Genomic DNA, 19,441 nt, shown 5'->3' with positions numbered 1-19,441 from the left:
GGAAGAATCAGTATGTCATTACATGGTTCATGAGCCTACCTAATGGTTCATGAGCCTACCTAATTCCTGTAGCTGCACAGCTAGCATCACCACTGGAAGAAGCAGACCTTCCCTCTGCTGATTGTTCCTATCCTTTTGTCTCCTCATTTGTACTGGCCCAGCTCACTGTGTAGATGTATAGTGGATCAAAATAGAGAAATGGTCAGGATTAAAAATTAATCCTGCAGAAGTGGTTGGTTCTGAGGCAGATCTATTTTCCAGATTTATGGTGTGGCCACAGCAATGCTTCCGCCAGAAGAATGGGGGTGAACAGACAAAAGTGAGGTGGAAAAAGCAGAACTTTTTTTTTTTTTTTTTTTTTTATGGCCCTGCCAGCATAGGTGACAACCATTTCCTGACACTGAGACGAAGTGACTCATTTCACCCTGCATACAGATCCCGAGAGTTACTTGATAATGGGCTGGCAACATGCAGACAGCGTGCTGAGAATGGTGATTCTTCCACCCTTCCCAGGAGAATCCAGATTGGTGTGGGCTTGACTGTGTAAGGAGTGCTCACTTTTAAACATGGTTGAGCACTAAATCTCTCTTATGATCTGCTTTGAGTCCAGTATTGACGTAGCCTGTGAATTCCTTTCTCAACAGTACCTAAAATATTTATGTGTCCCGTTCCTCTGTAGGCTGGCTGTATAGTTTTCCATGATTGATTATATTGTAGTTATCCACATTGAATTTCATTGGTAGTTTTACTGCTGAGGTGCTTGTGGCAGCTTCCCAGAGCTGTAAAAACTGTTTCTTTGTTGTCTCTGTTCTTTTTTAGCAAGCTTTTATTTTGTGACAGAATTCTTCTCTTTTTGAACAAAGTAGTCTCTTCAAGAGCCTCTTCTGAAAGAATTCAATGAAAACTTATTTCAAATTTCACTGCTAGTCACATGACCATTTATTTCTTTGTAGTAGATGGGGGCATGTTTACAGAAAGTATGTCAACTCATCCACTTGTATCAGCATTAGCCACTAAGTCTAAATAACTCTTTTCCTTAGCATTTACTGGCTTTTTTTACAAGGTACCTTGCTCTATCGTTCCTGCTTCTTTTCCAAAGACTTGCCTTATATCTATACCCTTTGTCAGTTCTCTAACATTCTGTCTGTCTTGACTGATCAGGATAAGTTTAGTATCATGCAAACAAACCAACACAAAAATCACCACCACCACAATTCAAAATAAGTTAATAAGCTAGTGCTCTTCTCTTTTTGAAATATGATATGCTGACTTTTCTAATTTCAAAGCAAATTGTAGAATACATCCTGATTTTTCTTTTGTGATCTCTGAGTACTCTTTGCCCTTTTTTGGAGCAGCCTAAATTTAATTCAGTAAAGAGTAAGGTAGTAAATAAATTATCCTTTTTATACTAGCTTTTAAAGGAGAAACATATTTTTGAAAACTTCATTTAGCTACCACCTTTTTTTTTCACTAGAAAGTTGGTACATTCTATGGATATTTAATTTCAGCAGGCATCCATGTTACTTTTGTTAATTTATGCCAAGGATTTTGACATCCCAAGGTTTTACTGGATTTTTCCTGCATGAATACCATTTGTGGCACTTGAATTTATGTGTATTTATATTTATACTATAAATATAAATACATCTATGTGTATTTATATTTATACTAATCCAAGTTATTGGATGTATACATATCTAACATATATATAAACAAGACATTCTAAAAAAGTGCATGTATTTTGCATCATGTGGACAGTCCTGAAAAAAATTCCTATTCATGACCTCACGCTTTATAGGACTGATAATTGCCATTTAATACAGGCACAACGACAGGGCAACAATAAAATCCTATTTCCAAATTCCTGCAGAAATCTGTTCTCAGGTTCTCTGTACCTTTATGATTGTCTGTACAAGTATTTAAGTCTCTGCCCACTCTTATTTTGCTTATAGTTCGCAAATATCCTTTAGTAAAATAGAATTATTAAAAATATCCAGCTTGTTTGTTTATTTGACATTCAAAGTCCAGATTTCTGCGATGCAGCATGACCCATTCTAAGATGTCAAGACTCCTTCTACTTTCAGAAGAATGTCACCTTTGAGTCAGAACAGCCAGAATATTTCTTTTGGGGTGCATTTGAGGTCTACATTCTGTCCTTAGCAGTATCGATATCAGCACAAAGAGAGTATGTTAACAGTGATTTCATGTGATGGATGTTCTCTTTCAGTTTTGTAATTAAATGTTTAAATAGTACCTGGCCCTTATCAACCAATTCAAAGGAAACCTGTGTATATTTCTCTCTATACATTTAAGTGGAGGAATCATTTTCCTCTTACTGTTTTTTCTTCCTGCAGGTATTTTGCAGATACAGTTTTGCTTCATCAGTTTTTTTTTTTCTTTCATTGCCTTTTAAAAGCTTGCCAAATCATTTTAATACCATCTAATTTGAACTTTCTACTCTTATCTTTGGTTGTGATCTCAGCAGAATACCCGTGAATCATTTTGAGCTGTTACAGCCACTGTCCAGTCAGAAGGACTACTCTCATTTTTTATGTCAATGCTTACTGACTGCTATTACCAGTAGCTAGCACTTTTAAGTTTTTCTGTAATACGATTGCCATCATATCATATTTTCCTGGTTAATGACATAGTCTTCATTGAGATTGCCTGATAGTGTTAAACCAGTAAGACTACATTGAAACAACTCTTGATTTTATCAGGTCAAATGAGATAGGCCAGAGGAGGCTTTACTGTGGAAATAATGCCTTAGAATTCATGACAACACCTTGACAATATTGAAAGGAAGTGGAGAGAGCTCTGCAAAAGTGCAGTTTTATTAATTTTCCACCACCTTTCTAGTGAAATTGGATCTCAAAACATACTGATGCTCCAAGGATGTTGTGTATTTTCATATAGTTCCAGGTATTATTGTTGTGGTTACTAGAAAGCTACTGTGAAAACTCTGGGACAAAAAAAAAGCAGGATAAAGTATTACAGAAAGGAGTGTAAAAGTAAGCAACCAACCAAAAAAAAGAGCAACTAACAAAACCAAAACTAAACTGAGTTGGCCAGGCTGACTGGGCCATTTTTTTATATTCTGATCACGATTTGATATACTGAATGTAAATGGTATCAATAGGCTGTTTTCTTTTCACGAGGCTGGTTGCATGGCATAAGTCCAAGTTAGTAAAAACTAGGGTCTTCCTAAAACTCCCATTATTGTAAGTGAAATTCTGCACTTACAAAATAATATTAAGTTGCAAAACTATACATTGTTTCCATTACAGTGTTTGATTTCTGTAATGAATTTTTACTCAAGTTTAAGAGTAGATAAATAAATCTTCCCTTTCTTAAGGCACCTTGCAGCTTTTCTTTTTTTCTTATGGGCCTTTTTGCCGGATTTGATAAAATGTGTGTCACAAAATGTATGCTCGGGGTGTGACTTCTGTGGGACCTGGAATTATATTTCAGTAGCCAAATAATTGTAGGGGTTGTGTACTGTGCTTATTTTGTCTCTTAAACCTGTACTCCAGCAGGACAAGATGCCTATTGTTTCTTTACTTCTGTGTCCTCTTGTAACAGAATGAATATTACTGTAGGTTAGACTTCCTGTGGAAGAACAAGTTCAAAAAAGAGCGGGAGGAGATTGAAACCATGGAGAACCTAAATCGGGTGCTTCTGGAGAATGTGCTTCCAGCCCACGTAGCTGAACACTTCTTGGCAAGGAACCTGAAGAATGAGGTCAGCTGTCTCTGTATATCCTCTACTCTGTAAGAAAGCAGTGTGCCCTGGAAATACCACTTAATGCTGTTTTGAACAGTAGGTCCTTACAGCGAGAATATAAAATTACAGGCACTTTCATTTCCCCTTTCCTTCCTGTATGGTTTGCTTTACAGCACTGAATGCACCACAAAACCTTGAAATAAAAAGGTGAAATTTTCCTAAGTAGCAATGCACTTTGCCTTTTGAAGGATGGTAAAAATAGGTGAGGAGGAGGAGGAACAGAATGGCTTAATCAACATGGGTTTAATTTTAAATCATATGCATTCAGATACTTTTTCCTCCATGATCAGAGTGGAGTTGCAACCAGATTCTGAATTTTCTTCTGTTCACTGGAGAGCTTGTTTATTGGAGTGAAAATTAACTTTTTCCCTGAAACAGTGGCTATGTTAATTCTGGAAAGATGTTCTGAACACTGAATTACCTGTTTATTTACTGTTTAATGGACCTAATCCAAGCACCAGGAAAGTCACCTAAAAGATCCATCTTTACTTTTCTGGAAATTAGATCTGCTTCTAATATTCATTTACAGTAATAATAAAGAAAAAAAATATAAAAATCTATTTAGAGAGAGTAGCAACTATAGAGATCTTCAATGTAAGATTTTCAATTACTTGTGCTTGCCAAATAATTGTTTCAAAAAAGACAGAAGAGGGCAGAGGGCAGATTTAGGGATTCATTTTTGATCTTCTGAGCTTAAAAGGACAACATCTTCCTTTTCACTGTGGTTTGCATTAAGCAATACTAATCAGGACTACATTTCAACACTTTAGTATTCCCTGAAAATATTGATTTGGTAGCTAACAAAAATTGCTGTGGGGTTCCTTTGAATGCAGTGAAGTTTTTGGCTAGAAGCCAAGTTGACTCAGCTCCAGTTCTCAGTTAAGGCATTAAACACAGCAAACCATCAGGAGATTGCTTTCTTGATTATGTGCTACTCCACCTCAGCTTCCCAGCAGAGCAACACCATCTGCTTACCTTTGTATCAGCTACCAGATTTATCTTGTCACCCCTCAAGATTCTTAGGTTGGAATGAGTTTACTTAATTCAATGAAGCACAGAAATTGTAAAGTGCTGAGCTTCCCAACTCATCATGTCAGGTGAAGTAAAAATGATTTGACATGATTTTAATGACATCCATTGAAAAAAACCCAAAAAATGAACTCAAGTTGTTTTGTTTCTTTCAAGGGTTTTCAAAGGAAGGCCCTTTCAAATCTCTGGAAGTATTTAGGAATATAAGTATCTGTCATGTCTTTAGATTTGTTTCAATATCAGCAAGATTCTGCATGTACATACAGATGTTAGGGCAGAATAGGCCTTTGTTTTCTCGGTGTGGATATCTTAAGTCAACAGATATGACATTGAAATTTGTCCACATTTTTCTTAGCTGCAAACATTCAAGTCGGTATGGTTTTATGTTTGTTCTTTTCTGTTTAAAATAGATTCTGAGATTAAGAAAATGGATGAATATTCTATTTCCAAATACTACTTCCCTTAGTATTTTATGCATGCAGGTGTATATGGAAATAAGGGAAAACAAATGCTGCTGAAAAGCAGGCAGGAGAAATGAAAAGGGAAAAAGTGAGTGGATAAATGCTAACTGGGAAAAAGTGAGTGGATAAATGCTAACAGTTGCACGGTAGTTTCAAATGACCAACATCTTTTTATAATAAGATGTATATATTGACTAATGCTAATAGGCCAAAAGCAAAGGTCCTTCAGAGCAAATAATAAAGGTTTGTTTGCTTTACCAGAACCTCCAGAGCTGGGTTTCTGCTTTATAGTCTGCATGCTGGAGACAGGTTGTTTTCCAAGACAGGTTATTTTCCAATTGAAAAGCAGGCTCAAATCTAAAATTAAAAGCAGGAAACAGGGTCAGGATTAAATATATCTGCACCTGGCTTTTGCAGCTTTCTCCTTAATGCTTTTATCTTTCAGATTCCCTATTAGTAAAAAGTGGTAAGGAACTTTAGTGCTGCAAGCTAACTGGCAAGCCCATCACTGAGCAAGAGGAATCGTGCTTTATTAGCTACTGGATGGAGCTAGCACTTTAATTAGAGCAAAAATTCTGCCCCAGAGAAGCTGACCGCCATACCCTTCCAAGGGATAGAATTGGACTGGTTTGCCTTCCCTATCCCAGGAGATCTTCAGGCATTGGAGATGAGGGGACAGTAAAAGGAACATACTTGCAGAATTTCAGATGGTATTAAGGAGGAAAAAGAAAAGGATTGAATGAAAGGACAGGATGATTTTATTTTTGTTAAAACAAGAAAAGCTATTCCTTCCTAGAATAGTATTGCACTTAATTTTCTAACTACACATTTTGGAGAGTACTGTTTCAAGAGAAGAACTCTCAGGAAAATTAAGGCACTCAATTGTAACATCCTTTATTGTTATGATCAAAATAAACTAGATGGGGATGACTCCTTGAAATTCTCTGAAATTTATTGTGATAGTCACAATTACTAGTTATCTGGTTATAAATAGTGCCACTTGTTGTTCCATGATGGTGCTATCTTATTGAGCATTCATTAGTGGAGATGAATTATTAGAGAGGAGGGAGGACAAACGGGTCGCTGTAATTGAAATGAAGTTACAGTGAAGATGACCTGAGGAAATAGAAGTAAAGCTGAGTTAACCACGGAATGTAGTCCCTGTACCTTGTTAAGGAAATACCCCATGTGACCAGGCAGGAGCCACTCTGGCAGTCACACCTGCCCCACCTGAGAAGGGACCGAATTCCCTTCACACTGGGCAGCTCCAGTGAGCCAACAGGTGCCCTGCTTGACTCCCCACACACTCACAGTCAGACCAGATTTCCTTACTGTCTTGACCCTTGGGTTTCCCACAGCAGTGTCTCAAAAACCTGGATTTAATCATGGTGCTACAAAAGAATAACAGCTTGATCTGTGAATCAATGTATTCCATCCCTACAGCATACAGTTGTAGTGGAGCATCAGCAATGCCATGTGTATAAAATCCCTAGAAAATACAGGAGACACAAAAATCTAGTTATAAGAAATTTATCTCCTGCAGCTGCATGTGTTCCTTCCTGTCCATCATTATTTTCATGTTTGCTCAGAAATTTCCTTTACACCTATGATGGGATGAAGCAGTCAGCAGTTTTCCCATAGTTCTGTTATTTTTCAGTTATACATCAGCAGTAAAGATCCCCTATGTCTGTGCACATCTGTGTACAGACACACCACATTCTTCCAAAAGGACACACTGACTGTCAAATTGCAAAACCCAAGCTTTGCTAAGTAAACAGGGAAATACTATCTTATGCTTCTTGAACTCACAGAATAAATCCTTTCTATGTGACTATTGAAATCCCTTGTTTCTCAAATAATAACTTGAAGGTAGTTTTACATAAAAGTAGATAGCAGCCTCGTTTATAGCTATGTCTACTTTTGTGTATAGATGTTATTTCTTTTTTAAGTGTTAGTTTAATAATTTTTTTTCTTTCTATCTTTTTTGGGGGGATTAGTTTAATAATTTTTTTTCTTTCTATCTTTTTTGGGGGGATGTGAATTTGTCCCAAAAGAAGAGATAGTCTCATGTTGAAGGGCAGTGGAGAGGGAAGTGAAGTGTGTAGTGGGAGATGGTCATTTTTAGCACCAGAATCTTTCTGTGGAGTAGAGATGCTCTCATTTCAGGGGTCACAGAAGGCAGTGCAGACTCTGCCATAAGTAAGTTTCAGTTCAGATGAATTCTTTCTTTTTGGCCCAGCTCCTTGTTATGCAAAAGAAAGGATAATTATTTTGTCCTCTTAGGCATATTGTCATTTTAGGTTAGGAACTATCAATCAGGGTCATTTTGCATTATTCACTTGTAGTACATTGAGTTTGTGATTTGGTTCAGTTTTTTAGTTAGTACAATAATAAACAGCCAATAATAAATTGCATATTCTTTTACAAAGTACATTTTCAGCCGTGCAAGCCAGACTAAATTCTCTTCATAAGAAGTTTCAAAGATGGGCCCTGTCTAATGAATTAGTGAACATTTTGCTTTCACAAAGTTAATGTTCAGGAAGAAAAAAAAAATCATTACAATATTTTCAGCCTTTTGTGTTAATTCTCTCTTATGAATAGGTTTATGCATTGTTTTAAATTAATAAATGCAGCTAAATGCAAAAAACATCCAACCTCCATCTTAAGGCATTTCAACTACTGCAGCACCTCTGGTTTTGATCCTGGATACTGCATGTTAATTAGGAAAGTTATTTACAGCAGTAATAACTTTTTTTTTTTCTTTATACTGTTTTCTTTTGGACAGGACCTGTATCACCAGTCATATGACTGTGTCTGTGTCATGTTTGCCTCTGTTCCGGATTTCAAGGAGTTTTACACAGAATCTGATGTAAATAAGGAAGGCTTGGAATGTCTCAGGCTGCTGAATGAGATCATTGCGGACTTTGATGATGTATGTACTACAACAGTGATTGACATATGGTTTCAATCTTACTAACTCATGATATGCAACAGTCAGAAAACATACTTGAAGGGGAGAGTGGAAGAGCTGTCAGAAAATACAGGGACTATTAAAGGAAAAATAGATTTATGTGGGATAAATCAGATACTGATCTCACATCATATTCAATTGCTTTTGATTTCCTATAATGAGAATCCTATGAGTATTTCTTTTTTTGCCAATTAGCTGCAGTTTTTGAGAGAATTGCATTACATGCCATGGATTAACCACAGGTTCTAAATATGAATGTCTAAAATCAGGTATAACCTTTGTGTTATACCTGATCTGCACTGATGATTTGATACACAAGTACGTCAAAGGACTATAAAAGTTGTGATGTTCCATTCTCTGAAGTCAGAAGCAAATAGAGAGTATGACTATAGATGGATTAGAAAAAGGCATCTATAAAGGCCTCACTAAGAACAGTATTTCTCTATAGGGAAGTCATTAGTGATGAACATACCAGTAAAAGCTATTAAAATCGTGTCATGACTCAGAGAGCACAGTCTGGATTTGTGGGTCTGCAGCTATAAAGGGTATTTTAGCAGCAAACCCATTTGGAGAGCATTGGGTGTTCAGTGTTCAAAACAAACTGGGATACATGTACTAAAATCCTTGGATTTTAGTCCTATTGGCATGGAGTATTCCACTGGCATGGAATAGATGCTTACTTTCAGAAAGCTGCCTAAAGCTTAACTGTTGGCTGGCATGGTGGTCCACTTCCAATATCACAGGAGTGCAGTCTACTGACTTCTATAAGCTCTATGTAAAATAAGATGGAATTTATTCTCACTGACATAAATTTAATTTCTTTATAGTAAAAAATTATTTTAGAAGAAAGAAATTCCCTTTCCTTGGAGTTCTGTAACCATTGTTTTATCCATCCTAAGTCCTTCGTCCTGTATATATTTGTGAAGCCATTTGAGGTCCATACAGAAACTGTTCTAAGACTTGATTCTCTGATTGGTGTTAGACTAACAGGACCGCTGATCAGAATAATGAATGACTGTCCTTGTTTTACAGTTGTTGTCAAAGCCAAAGTTCAGTGGAGTTGAAAAGATAAAGACCATTGGAAGCACTTACATGGCAGCAACAGGACTCAGTGCTACACCCAACCAAGAACAGTGTCAGGTACAGGAAAACATGTTTCTGCTTAATAAAAAGCATATTCGAATGAAGGCTAAAATTTTGTTCATTAAGCTGTAGGTTATGTATAATAATGTGGCCTAGTTTTTTCTTATTAGCATAGATTGTATTGTACTGGACAAGTATATACTTTAGTATACACTCTGAATTTTTCTTCACATTGCAGTTTGAAAATGCCACCTCTGTATTTGCTAAAGCAGGCCTTCTACTCTGGCTGCAGTACAGCATTTCATTCCTATGTGGTACATCAGGACTGGATTTACAGAGCATACAAAAGATTGCAAGAATTAATGTTTTCCATTGTGAGCTGGGAGGGATGACTTGCCTTACTAACTGTACCCTTTTAGAACCCCCAGAATCAGCACTGAGAATATGTTCCTTTGTTTCTAGTTTACTTAATATGGTAAGATTAGGAACAGTGGAAATCCAGATCAGAAAAGCAATTCATAACTTTTTCAAAAACCTTGCCTCTGCCATGATCTCTTTAGAGTACTATAGGTTGGCAACAGAGAGACAGCAATTAAGAATCAACACAGTCTCTGCTAAGGATTAATGTGCTCTTGCCAAACTCATGTTCCTTCTAAACACAAGCAATTACTACATGAACTACAGACCCTAAGGATCCTGAGGACAAAGGATTATTTTAAATTAGCTCTGACATTTAATGCAGGGAGGTGAAGGAGATGAAGAAAATGCAGAGCTGCAGACCAAAGATATGAAGACATAGAGAGCTCTCAATCACAACTAAAACTAGTGTATGTAGAGGAAGAAATTTATTACAGGAGTTATTTCCACAATCAAGAGATCCACAGTTTAGGATTCCTTTGGTGATTTAGTTCACATTCTCAAAAGAAACCCACCAAAACTCAGCAGCCTTCATTCCAGATTCCCAAAGATACACAGATCCTGCAGTACCTAGTGAGGCAGTGACTGACTGCTAGACATACTGCTGGGAACCACCCCCAGCTTAAAACAAGCATCCAAGGAAGATTAAGGAAGGGGTCTGAATATATCAGCTGAACAGGAAACCATCTGTTTTAGCTAGGAGTGAACTCCAAAGGAAACAGGCTTCATTTATCTAAACAGCTGCTCCAGCAAGCACCACTACTGTCCCACCCTAGGCTGATGCACGCACTCCATGAATCATCTCTGAAGTTGTCATCTGTCCATCTCTTCTGTCCCTTTATCTCAAGAAACAGGGAAGATTCAGTAATTTCTCATAGAGATCAATGAGTCCATGTTTTATGAAATTAGTCACTTGTCAGGATCCTACCTTGGGCTGTGGGACACCAAAATCAATTTTCTCCTAGGCTGAAAGGGCTCAAAACAGCACTTAAAATAAGGTTGCTTTGTTATGTATGAGGAGAGATTAAATCTACAGCCTTGGTAAATTGTATCAGCTCTGTAAGTAAAAGTGCAGAATGGGGTTGCCCTCTTCCTCTTGCATTTTAGTAATTTTCAGGTCTGTTAAATGTTCTCAAATATACTTGCTTATCTGCAAGATGAGATCAGTGGAAGAATTTTTAGAATTGTGAATTTCACTGGATCTTAAGCATTTTATAAGGGTGCTGACCTGTGCAACAGTGAGAGGAAAGAATCTCTGTAGAGCTATCCACAAGCATTATTTATTATGAAAGGGAATACAATAGAAGCAGACACTTAAAGAAAATGAATTAACAAGTTATAGGCACACATAGATATTGAGTGCCTGTGGGATTAAACAGCAGCTAATCAGTCACTTGACAATCAAAATGTTGGATTAGGCATGGTTTGGATCTATCACCACTAGACTGCCTGGTTGTACACAAGTGAAATGCATTCTGTGTCTTGGCCATTGTTTGATCTAACTGATGCTGGATAGCGTACTACCTTCTACATTACTTCTCTTCATCTGCCTGCAGAGGACATCCCTAAGGGCTTAACTGTCTTCAAGTGTTCAGCGTATTTTAGTTGTATTCTTGCAGCAACCATTTCACACTGTTTGCTTGTCTTTTGAATTCAGGAACCTGAACGACAGTATATGCACATAGGAACCATGGTGGAGTTTGCATTTGCCTTGGTGGCAAAACTGGATGTCATAAACAAGCATTCATTCAATGACTTCAAGTTACGAGTAGGTGAGTATCATACGATTCTTAGGAGAGCATCATGAAAAAGGGGGGGAATTAAAGTAATAACAGAACTGACCAAAAGGGCCATGATAGTAAACAGCACCATCTTTACCTTGTTTAAAAGCAGCGCACATGGTAGTGCCCATCAACGCCTAGAGTGTTTCAAGGCTAGACTCAGAAAAGGGCAGTATTCCTATTTAAAGAATGGTTGGAAAAATTTGTTCACATGGCTCTGAGTGGTTTTATGGTAACTCTTTAAAAATTATTGCAGAGGTTATAAGCTGTGCATTTTTGGAAGTTTACAAATATCAAAAGAATACACAATAAAACTCTAGACTGGGCTTTGCAAAACTATATAAATGTTTTTTCAGAGGACAGGAGCTATAAGGGGTCAGTGAAGCTGGAGTCTGAAATATTTTACATGTACTAAATTCAAGCAAGCACACAAAAATGCACTCTTTCCTTTGAACTGTTAGACAGGGGAGAGTATTTGCCTTTGTTATTCAGGTAAGAGCAAAGATGACTAGTTATTTACCTTGGAAAGAGGTATCCCTTGTGTTTCAGTTTCTAATTGCTTTTTTTTGTGCATCCTGGTATTTTTAAAAAGAAACAGACAGCTGCAGTAAGCAGTAGAAAGAATGATAAATGAATTCAGAGCTGGTCAAGGACCATATGTTCCAAAATGTTTATTTCCTGATAGCAGTACACAGCAGTTTCACAATGCAATATGTAACGTGGAAAGTGTGAAATGAAAACAGTAAACAAATATTGAAAACCCATAAATTCTGTAAATGTGTCAGAAGTATTTGATTTCCAACAGTTATTCTCCTGCCTCTTCTCCTGCCTTGCTGTACCGCTTGCTTTTCCTTTTGGCTGCTCCTCTCAAGTCTATTTCACAGTGCCACCCACTGGCAAAACTGGCTGTCTTCTGACTAAATGAGCTTCTTAGGGCGCTCCTTTGCCAGTATGTTTTGTATTCCTTGCTAAAAATGACAAAGCAAATCAGAAGGATGCTTCCTTCTCAGGGTGTTACAGAACCTGATGGTTCTGGCCACGGCTGACATTGCACATACTAGCAGCTTCAGTACAGACAGACAGCTGTTGGGTGCCGGGGCTACATCTGCAAACTGCTTAAAGCACTACTGGGTCCTTTCAAGTGGGGACCATGAAGCAAAACAAAATGCTTAACTTTGGATTTTTACTAGTCTTTCTAAAGATTACAGAGAACTCAGACTCCTTTTTCTTCATGAAATGAAAAATTGTTTTAACTCTAAAAAGAAACACAGGCCCCAAAGTAGTATTTGTACCACCATAATGCAACATACTGAGATCTTCATTTTCACATCACTTCTTCTCCACTTCCCAACACCTGATGATGAAGGCCTCTGATACCCACACTAATTATAGCCACAGAAACATTTTAACTACTTCTGACTTAGTCCCCACTGTAAGGATTGTACCCTAACTGCCCTTTGTAAAAGCATCCCTCTGCCAGCATCTAAGTCTGAAATTTTGGAACTCATTAGAGGTCTCATCTTTCCTAATCTTCTGTGTGTGCCTGAAATGCTAGTGTGACTTAGGAAGTACACACTGCTCTGATCTTGTCAGATAAGGAAGAGGAGGATCTAGATGACATTTTAGGCATTCCTCCCCTTCTGCAAGTTGAGATGCTTGATTTAGGAGACAAGCTCAGATATGCTTTTGCAGCAAGTTTCGCACATGTATTACTCTCTTTCAGAACAGAGGCTGGTGTCTTATTTTCCATATAACTTCATAGTTGGAACATTTGTCTGTGTTGTTGGTGACTTAATTTGGTTCCTGGTTTTGGGTGAGGCTAGGCCATGAGCCCAGGCTGTAGGATACTTCAGAATGAGGTATTCTCTGTCATTCCTGCTGAACAGTGTTGCATTTCATAGAATGATTAAATATTGCTTTGGATATGAGAGAAAGAGATAGATAATATCACCCTCTGTTAGAGCATCCCCCTGTAGTGAGAGTACTGCTCTTCCAGCCATGTCCCAAAAACATTCATGTGTGTCATGCAAAAAAGATGAAACACCAGCAGGAATGACATAGAGCAGCATATCCCACAATGCTTGGGTGGCCAGAACACATCCCTAAGATATACTGGTAGAAGTTTCCTCAAAGGAGGAGGCATCTGAAGGTGACTCCTGAGCCTCTGAGGTATTTCTCAAGTGATAAACAGCAGTGGTTCAGGAAGGAGGTAAAAAAGTAAAAGTCCCTTCCTGCTCATTGTATTTTGTAGAAAAATCCTACTGCACTGCCCCAGCTTCTGGATCATGGCTACACACATCTCTTCAATATTCCCCGCTAACCAGATTGGGCTACCCAGCGGATGGCTTTTGTGGATTCCAGTCTTAGTTCCCTAGTGTTTTCTACAAGTTGTATGTCATGAAGTAGAGAAAACCCATCCATGGCAAAGTTGTTAATGCAAAATGGTGCAATGCCCAAGTCTCTGTGCATTGATCCCTGAGCACTTAGAAAAATATATATCTATTATGTTTAATAATTCACATGTTCTGTGGGGTTGGTGGTTGGAGACAGGGACAACACACGCACCTCCAAGCTCCATGTGACAAACAGCCTCTTCTATTTTTGAGAGCCTCCTTATATAGGGAGTTCAAGACTCCCAGATTTAGACAGCTCACTGGTCTGATCCTCCCACAGCCCAACTCCTGACCAGTGAGATGTCCACAGCCCAGGATGGAATGTGATAGGTGAAGTTCCCTATCTATCAACCCAGGGCCCGGTTTGCGGAACCGAGCTGGGTTTCTTATTTATCAGTACAAGCCAGCTTGTACAGTAACATATATCAGGTTCCATTTGTTATCTTGTAGTGTTTGCATCTTTTCCCAATTTAACTTCTACAGTCACGTTTTCCAGGATTTCCAAGTGGGCTGATAGTGTTGTTGCTAGCCTGTGCTGCCATGTTGCATACCAGATGTGCCAACTTTGAGATCCCTCTCCATCCTACAATCACGCTTTCACTTGACTGCGCAGATATATCCCTAATGATGGTTTCTGTCAAGGAGCTAACAGAAATCAGTTATGATCCATTGAGATAATTTTATAAATCCAAATTACTCACTTGTTCAGGGTTTATTTCTCACTAGGCCTAACTTGTCTTTCCTGCTCTTCAGTATGTACAGTTACAATTACAGTACCTTTGATGCTGGTTATCAATAGTACTTTGGATTTTACATCCTGGTTTCTTTCCCTACGAGCAAAGTAAAACTCATTTACTTTACAGACATAATACAGGTTACAAACTGACTGCAAGATAAAAAATGCCCAGAGTCTAACGAGGGACTATAGCTTCTGTTCTACATCATACTTAATCAAAGTATTTGAATACATATATTTATATTGCAGATCTTTAGGACAATTCTATGGTCAATCCAGCCTTCAGAACAAGGCTTCAAATCCTTTCAGCTCATTCTCTTTAGTTTATTCTACATTTAAGAAGCAAAGAATACTATAAAAGCAACTTGATTGGGCCTTTAACTATTGCAGAGGAGAGGCCCTTTTCACTACAAGTAGAAATTTAAAGAAATGCTTGTATATCTGTTTTCTCAGAAGCTGCTGCTCACCCACAGTGTGGTTCCATGCTACATAATAAAGGCAGCAGCAGGTTATTATAAGGGTGCCAGTGGCTGAATATAGCAAGTTACTCAGGATGGGAGGGAGCTATAAAACTAAAATTAGATGAACTGACTTTTGACATTTCTATAACTAACATTCTCCTGCCATAAATGGTTAATAAAACCATGATGTTTGCTGCCATACTCACTATTCAGTGAGGGGCAAATGCTGCGTTCATTGACTTGCTATATGCCAGATGCACTTTGTGTCCTCGTTTGGTGGATCTTCACAGAATCACAGAATCAGCTAAGTTTGAAAAGACCTCTAAGATCATCAAGTCTGACCTATGACTGAACATCCCCATGTCAACTAGACCATGGCACCAAATGCCACATCCAGTCTTTTCTTTAACACCTCCGGGGACAGTAACTCCACCACCTTCCTGGGCAGCCCATTCCAATGTCTAATCACACTTGAATGTGAAGCAATTCCTCCTAATGATCACCAAAATCTCCCCTGGCACAGCTTGAGACTGTCATCTTACACTGTCATTGGTTGCCTGGGAGAAGAGAGCAACCCCCACCTACCTACAGCCTCTTCTCAGAGAGCTGTAGGGAGCAATAAGGTTTCCCTGAGCCTCCTTTTCTCAAGGCTAAATCACCCCAGCTCCCTCACAGGCTCCTCACAGGACTTGTGCTACAGGGCCTTCACCAGCTTTGTTGCCTTTTTCTTCATTACTAACGTTAAGTTCTGATGCTTTCCAGGTATAAACCATGGACCTGTAATAGCTGGAGTAATTGGAGCTCAAAAACCACAATATGATATATGGGGCAATACAGTAAATGTGGCCAGCAGGATGGACAGCACTGGTGTCTTAGATAAAATACAGGTAAGCCTTGATTTTGTGCTAGTGGGCTTTTACCTAAAATGGGAGAATGGGCTAAAGTTTGGTTCACAAACAGTTATGTAAGAAACTGGCAACAGCAGCTCTGACAAGTGATGCTAACCATTTCCTTACCATCACTTCATTTACATGTCCATAGCAGTTGTAGAATGATGGGGAAGCTTGGGTCTACTCAAGTGAAAATAAGGTCTTGAAGATGAGGAGAGTGCTATGTGAGAAAGAATATTGTCCCTAGTTCCATTTATCTATCTACAAGCTCTCTGCTGGCAACCCTGGATACAGATGTGGTTACACCAAATTTGATTCTTGATGTAAATGATTAGAGTGGGCAACCAGCAACAGACTGTTTGAATGCTTAGGTGTTAAAACTTCACCTGAGACCCCTAAAGGCCTTATGAGCATTAAAGCAAACCCCTTAAAAATGAAGAGAACATTATGTTATCTTCACACTCTGGAAGAAGGTTCTCCTCTGCTTTGTTATCAACGCTGGCTGTATAACTGTATTTTTGCAGGTTACAGAGGAGACAAACAACGTCCTGCAAACACTGGGGTACATGAGCACCTGCAGAGGAATAATAAATGTAAAAGGAAAAGGAGAATTGAAGACATACTTTGTACATACAGAAATGACAAGATCCCTTTCACAAGGGAATGTGGCATCTTGAAGATGCTTGTATGTGTCATCAATACCATATTTTCAGGAAAGTATCACGCACTTTTTAACTACATTTTGGCCCTTAACATGCGTGCTATTTTCTGGTATGTGGCACTTATTTTAATATGGCTGCAGAATAGTCCCATGAGCCATCATTTTGCACCTTGATATTTCTATGTTCAAGGACAGTTGTGATGTACGCTATAGGACTGGAAGATTGTACTGCTACTTGCACTGTTATTCAAAGACAAGAAAAGAAGGAATAGGAATCAAAAGGAGGTAATGCATCCTGAAAGGACTAAAGAGAAGTGTTAGTGACAAATGCGGGGGAAAAAAGGCAATAAAGCTAGGGGTGCATACTATTTTCTGATGCATGGTGTTTTCTGGAAAATACAGTCGCTCCCCAATAGCATCCACTAATCTGGTATTAAAGTATACAGTATTGTAAATAAGTTTACTCTGTCCACACATGATTTGGATGTGATCACCAGTTGCATCTCATAGCCAGGGACACGTTGGGTGGTTTGCTGGCATTCTTTCTGAAGAGAGAACTAAAAATGCTGGAATAGTTTTGTACAAACGTGTCAAATGTTTTGAAGCTATTGTCTTTTGTAAAGTTAATTCATTAAAAGTTTATATGTACTTTGTCTTACTGTTGCTGTCTCTTAGTTTTGCTTCCTTCCTTGGCTTCTGTCACTCTAAAGCTGCGTGTTTTCTGCTGCTGCCACTGCTTTTTATTCAGTAGTTAGATGTTGAGCAGGCTATGGGCAGCTGTCTCAACAGCCTTGGTCAAGAATATCTGCTAGACTTGCTATTGCCTTTCAGAAACTAAATCACCTCTACTGTCTTCAGTCATTGGTGGCATCCCAGGCACTTTGCAGTCACTACCCAGGTGATACAGAAGACTGACTTCAAATCCATAAACACAAATAAAATGGGGGATACTGAAGGCAGTAGCAGTGCTGCTACTTAACACCTGACCCGCAGTGCTTAAACAGTAACAAGGAGAAGCTGTTCAAGAGAAGAAAAAGTTCTGTTTTGAACTTTGACAACCTTTTTTGCCCTTGCATGCCTTTCATTTAACCTTCACAATGCTGGATTATGTGGGATATTTAAAGTAATAATCTTATTTATCATGTAAAGTAATAATTTTATTTATACTCACTAGGGCATGAGTAAGAATAAAATGCTATTTTGTGGATATTGGAGATTATTTTAAATCCCTTTGAATTAAAAAGTATCACATTTGCAGAGTTTCATAGATGAGCCAGGGGAAAGAGAGTAAAAGTAGGTAATTTTACTATCTATGCTCCTTTGAAGCACAGACAGTAATAATTAAGTTTTTTGTTGTTGTAATCAATTATTTTTAGTCATAGCATCCCAACAAGAAAATAATATTGTTTACAAAATAGCATATAATTGCAAGATATTTTTCTGAGTGATACCAGATGAATATGGAAGTCAGCTTATGCACTGTTACCTCTTAGCATGTTATTGAAATCCGAAAAGTATTCAGACTGCTCATTCATGAAACATACATATACATTTGTATATCAATGGTATCCTTTCTAAGTTCTCAAAATTGTGGGTCACAAATACATGGCATCAGTCCAGTCTCACTGAATGTGGCACAGTTTACTCACAGCAGCCATCTGCCCACTAGTGAATTGGAATGACAGTAGATTTCAAAGTGCCTAATTTGCTGTAAAACAGACAATCTGAACTTTGATCCCCTTAACTAAGTCTAAAAGCAAAATGTAAGTTATTTCAGTTATGTTTGACATAACACACCTAATTTCTCCTCCAGTCCTGGAGACTTTTAAACTGAAATTTTCAAGACAGGTGCTCAGTCTAATAAAATCTCATGAAAAATATTTTTGTTGTCTCTATGATTTCTTCCTTTTAATTAATAAGTTAAGATAAATGTTTTCCAGTGGAATTAAAGACTTTCCAAATAGCTCACATGGCCGCAAACCCAGTGTCCCAGTCATTGGCTAGCTGTCAGTTAGCTATGTCACATAAGACTTCTCCTAAATCCTTCCTCACCACTTACTATAAATTTGTCCTAGGAACATTGAAATAAATTATTGATCTCCTTCTTAGACTTTGAATGTACTCTGGGCCTTTAAAATCGCTGTGGTATTACCACAAGTCAACGCAATAATTTCCTACCGTGGATGAAAACCCTTATGTAAAGCTGATTCTATGATATTGTCATATATATGTGCAGCTTTCTGGTATAACCTGTGCATTCAGGATTTTGCTTTCATTTGTATTCTTGCTCATCATTAACAAACCTTGTACCTAACTCCATAGCCTTGTTACTATGATTTTTATAAAAGTTAAACAATATTATTTCTGTAAGCTATGAAATGTTAAAACATCTGAATGTTGGGGAGCTGACTAGTCCAATGAAGTATAAAGAAAGGTGTGTATGTTCCCTCCAAGAGCATGTTGAAAATGCCCATGTTCAAAGCACTCATATTTCACTGGTGTTCTTCTCTCATTTTGTAACTGCATTTAGATTCTTGCAGCCAAATCCTGCTAAAGAACAAGAAAGTGGGCAAAAGATACTCATATCTTTGCCCAGACAAAGAAAAGTACATACCATCCTCTCTAGCCTTCAGTTGCTGAGTATTACTATCTTTCTAGTGCTGAGAAGCTATTTGTATTTAATAAATACCTCTTGTCTTCCAATGCATTTTACATCTACTGTTTATATTGACTTATTTTTCTGCTGTCTAGTTACACTTAAGAACTTTATTTCCT

The 19,441-nt window shown here is 38.0% G+C and overlaps 1 protein-coding gene across 1 annotated transcript in view; it reads left to right on the top strand.

Moving 5' to 3' along the window:
• ADCY2 (adenylate cyclase 2) overlaps positions 1-17,873 on the top strand; it is a 203,728-nt gene extending 185,855 nt beyond the window's left edge. The window contains exons 20-25 of the mRNA XM_064705535.1: positions 3,583-3,741; positions 8,059-8,205; positions 9,277-9,384; positions 11,402-11,516; positions 15,878-16,002; positions 16,530-17,873. Of these exons, the coding sequence (XP_064561605.1) occupies positions 3,583-3,741; positions 8,059-8,205; positions 9,277-9,384; positions 11,402-11,516; positions 15,878-16,002; positions 16,530-16,682 (807 nt within the window). The 3' untranslated portion in view covers positions 16,683-17,873. The remainder of the gene's footprint in view (positions 1-3,582; positions 3,742-8,058; positions 8,206-9,276; positions 9,385-11,401; positions 11,517-15,877; positions 16,003-16,529) is intronic.
• The last annotated feature ends 1,568 nt before the right edge of the window (positions 17,874-19,441 follow it).

This window comes from Zonotrichia leucophrys, chromosome 2 (genome assembly GCF_028769735.1).
Source record: "Zonotrichia leucophrys gambelii isolate GWCS_2022_RI chromosome 2, RI_Zleu_2.0, whole genome shotgun sequence".
Classification (NCBI taxonomy): domain Eukaryota; kingdom Metazoa; phylum Chordata; class Aves; order Passeriformes; family Passerellidae; genus Zonotrichia; species Zonotrichia leucophrys.
Note: the sequence above shows the minus strand (reverse complement) of the source record. Positions and strands in the feature narration are given on the sequence as shown.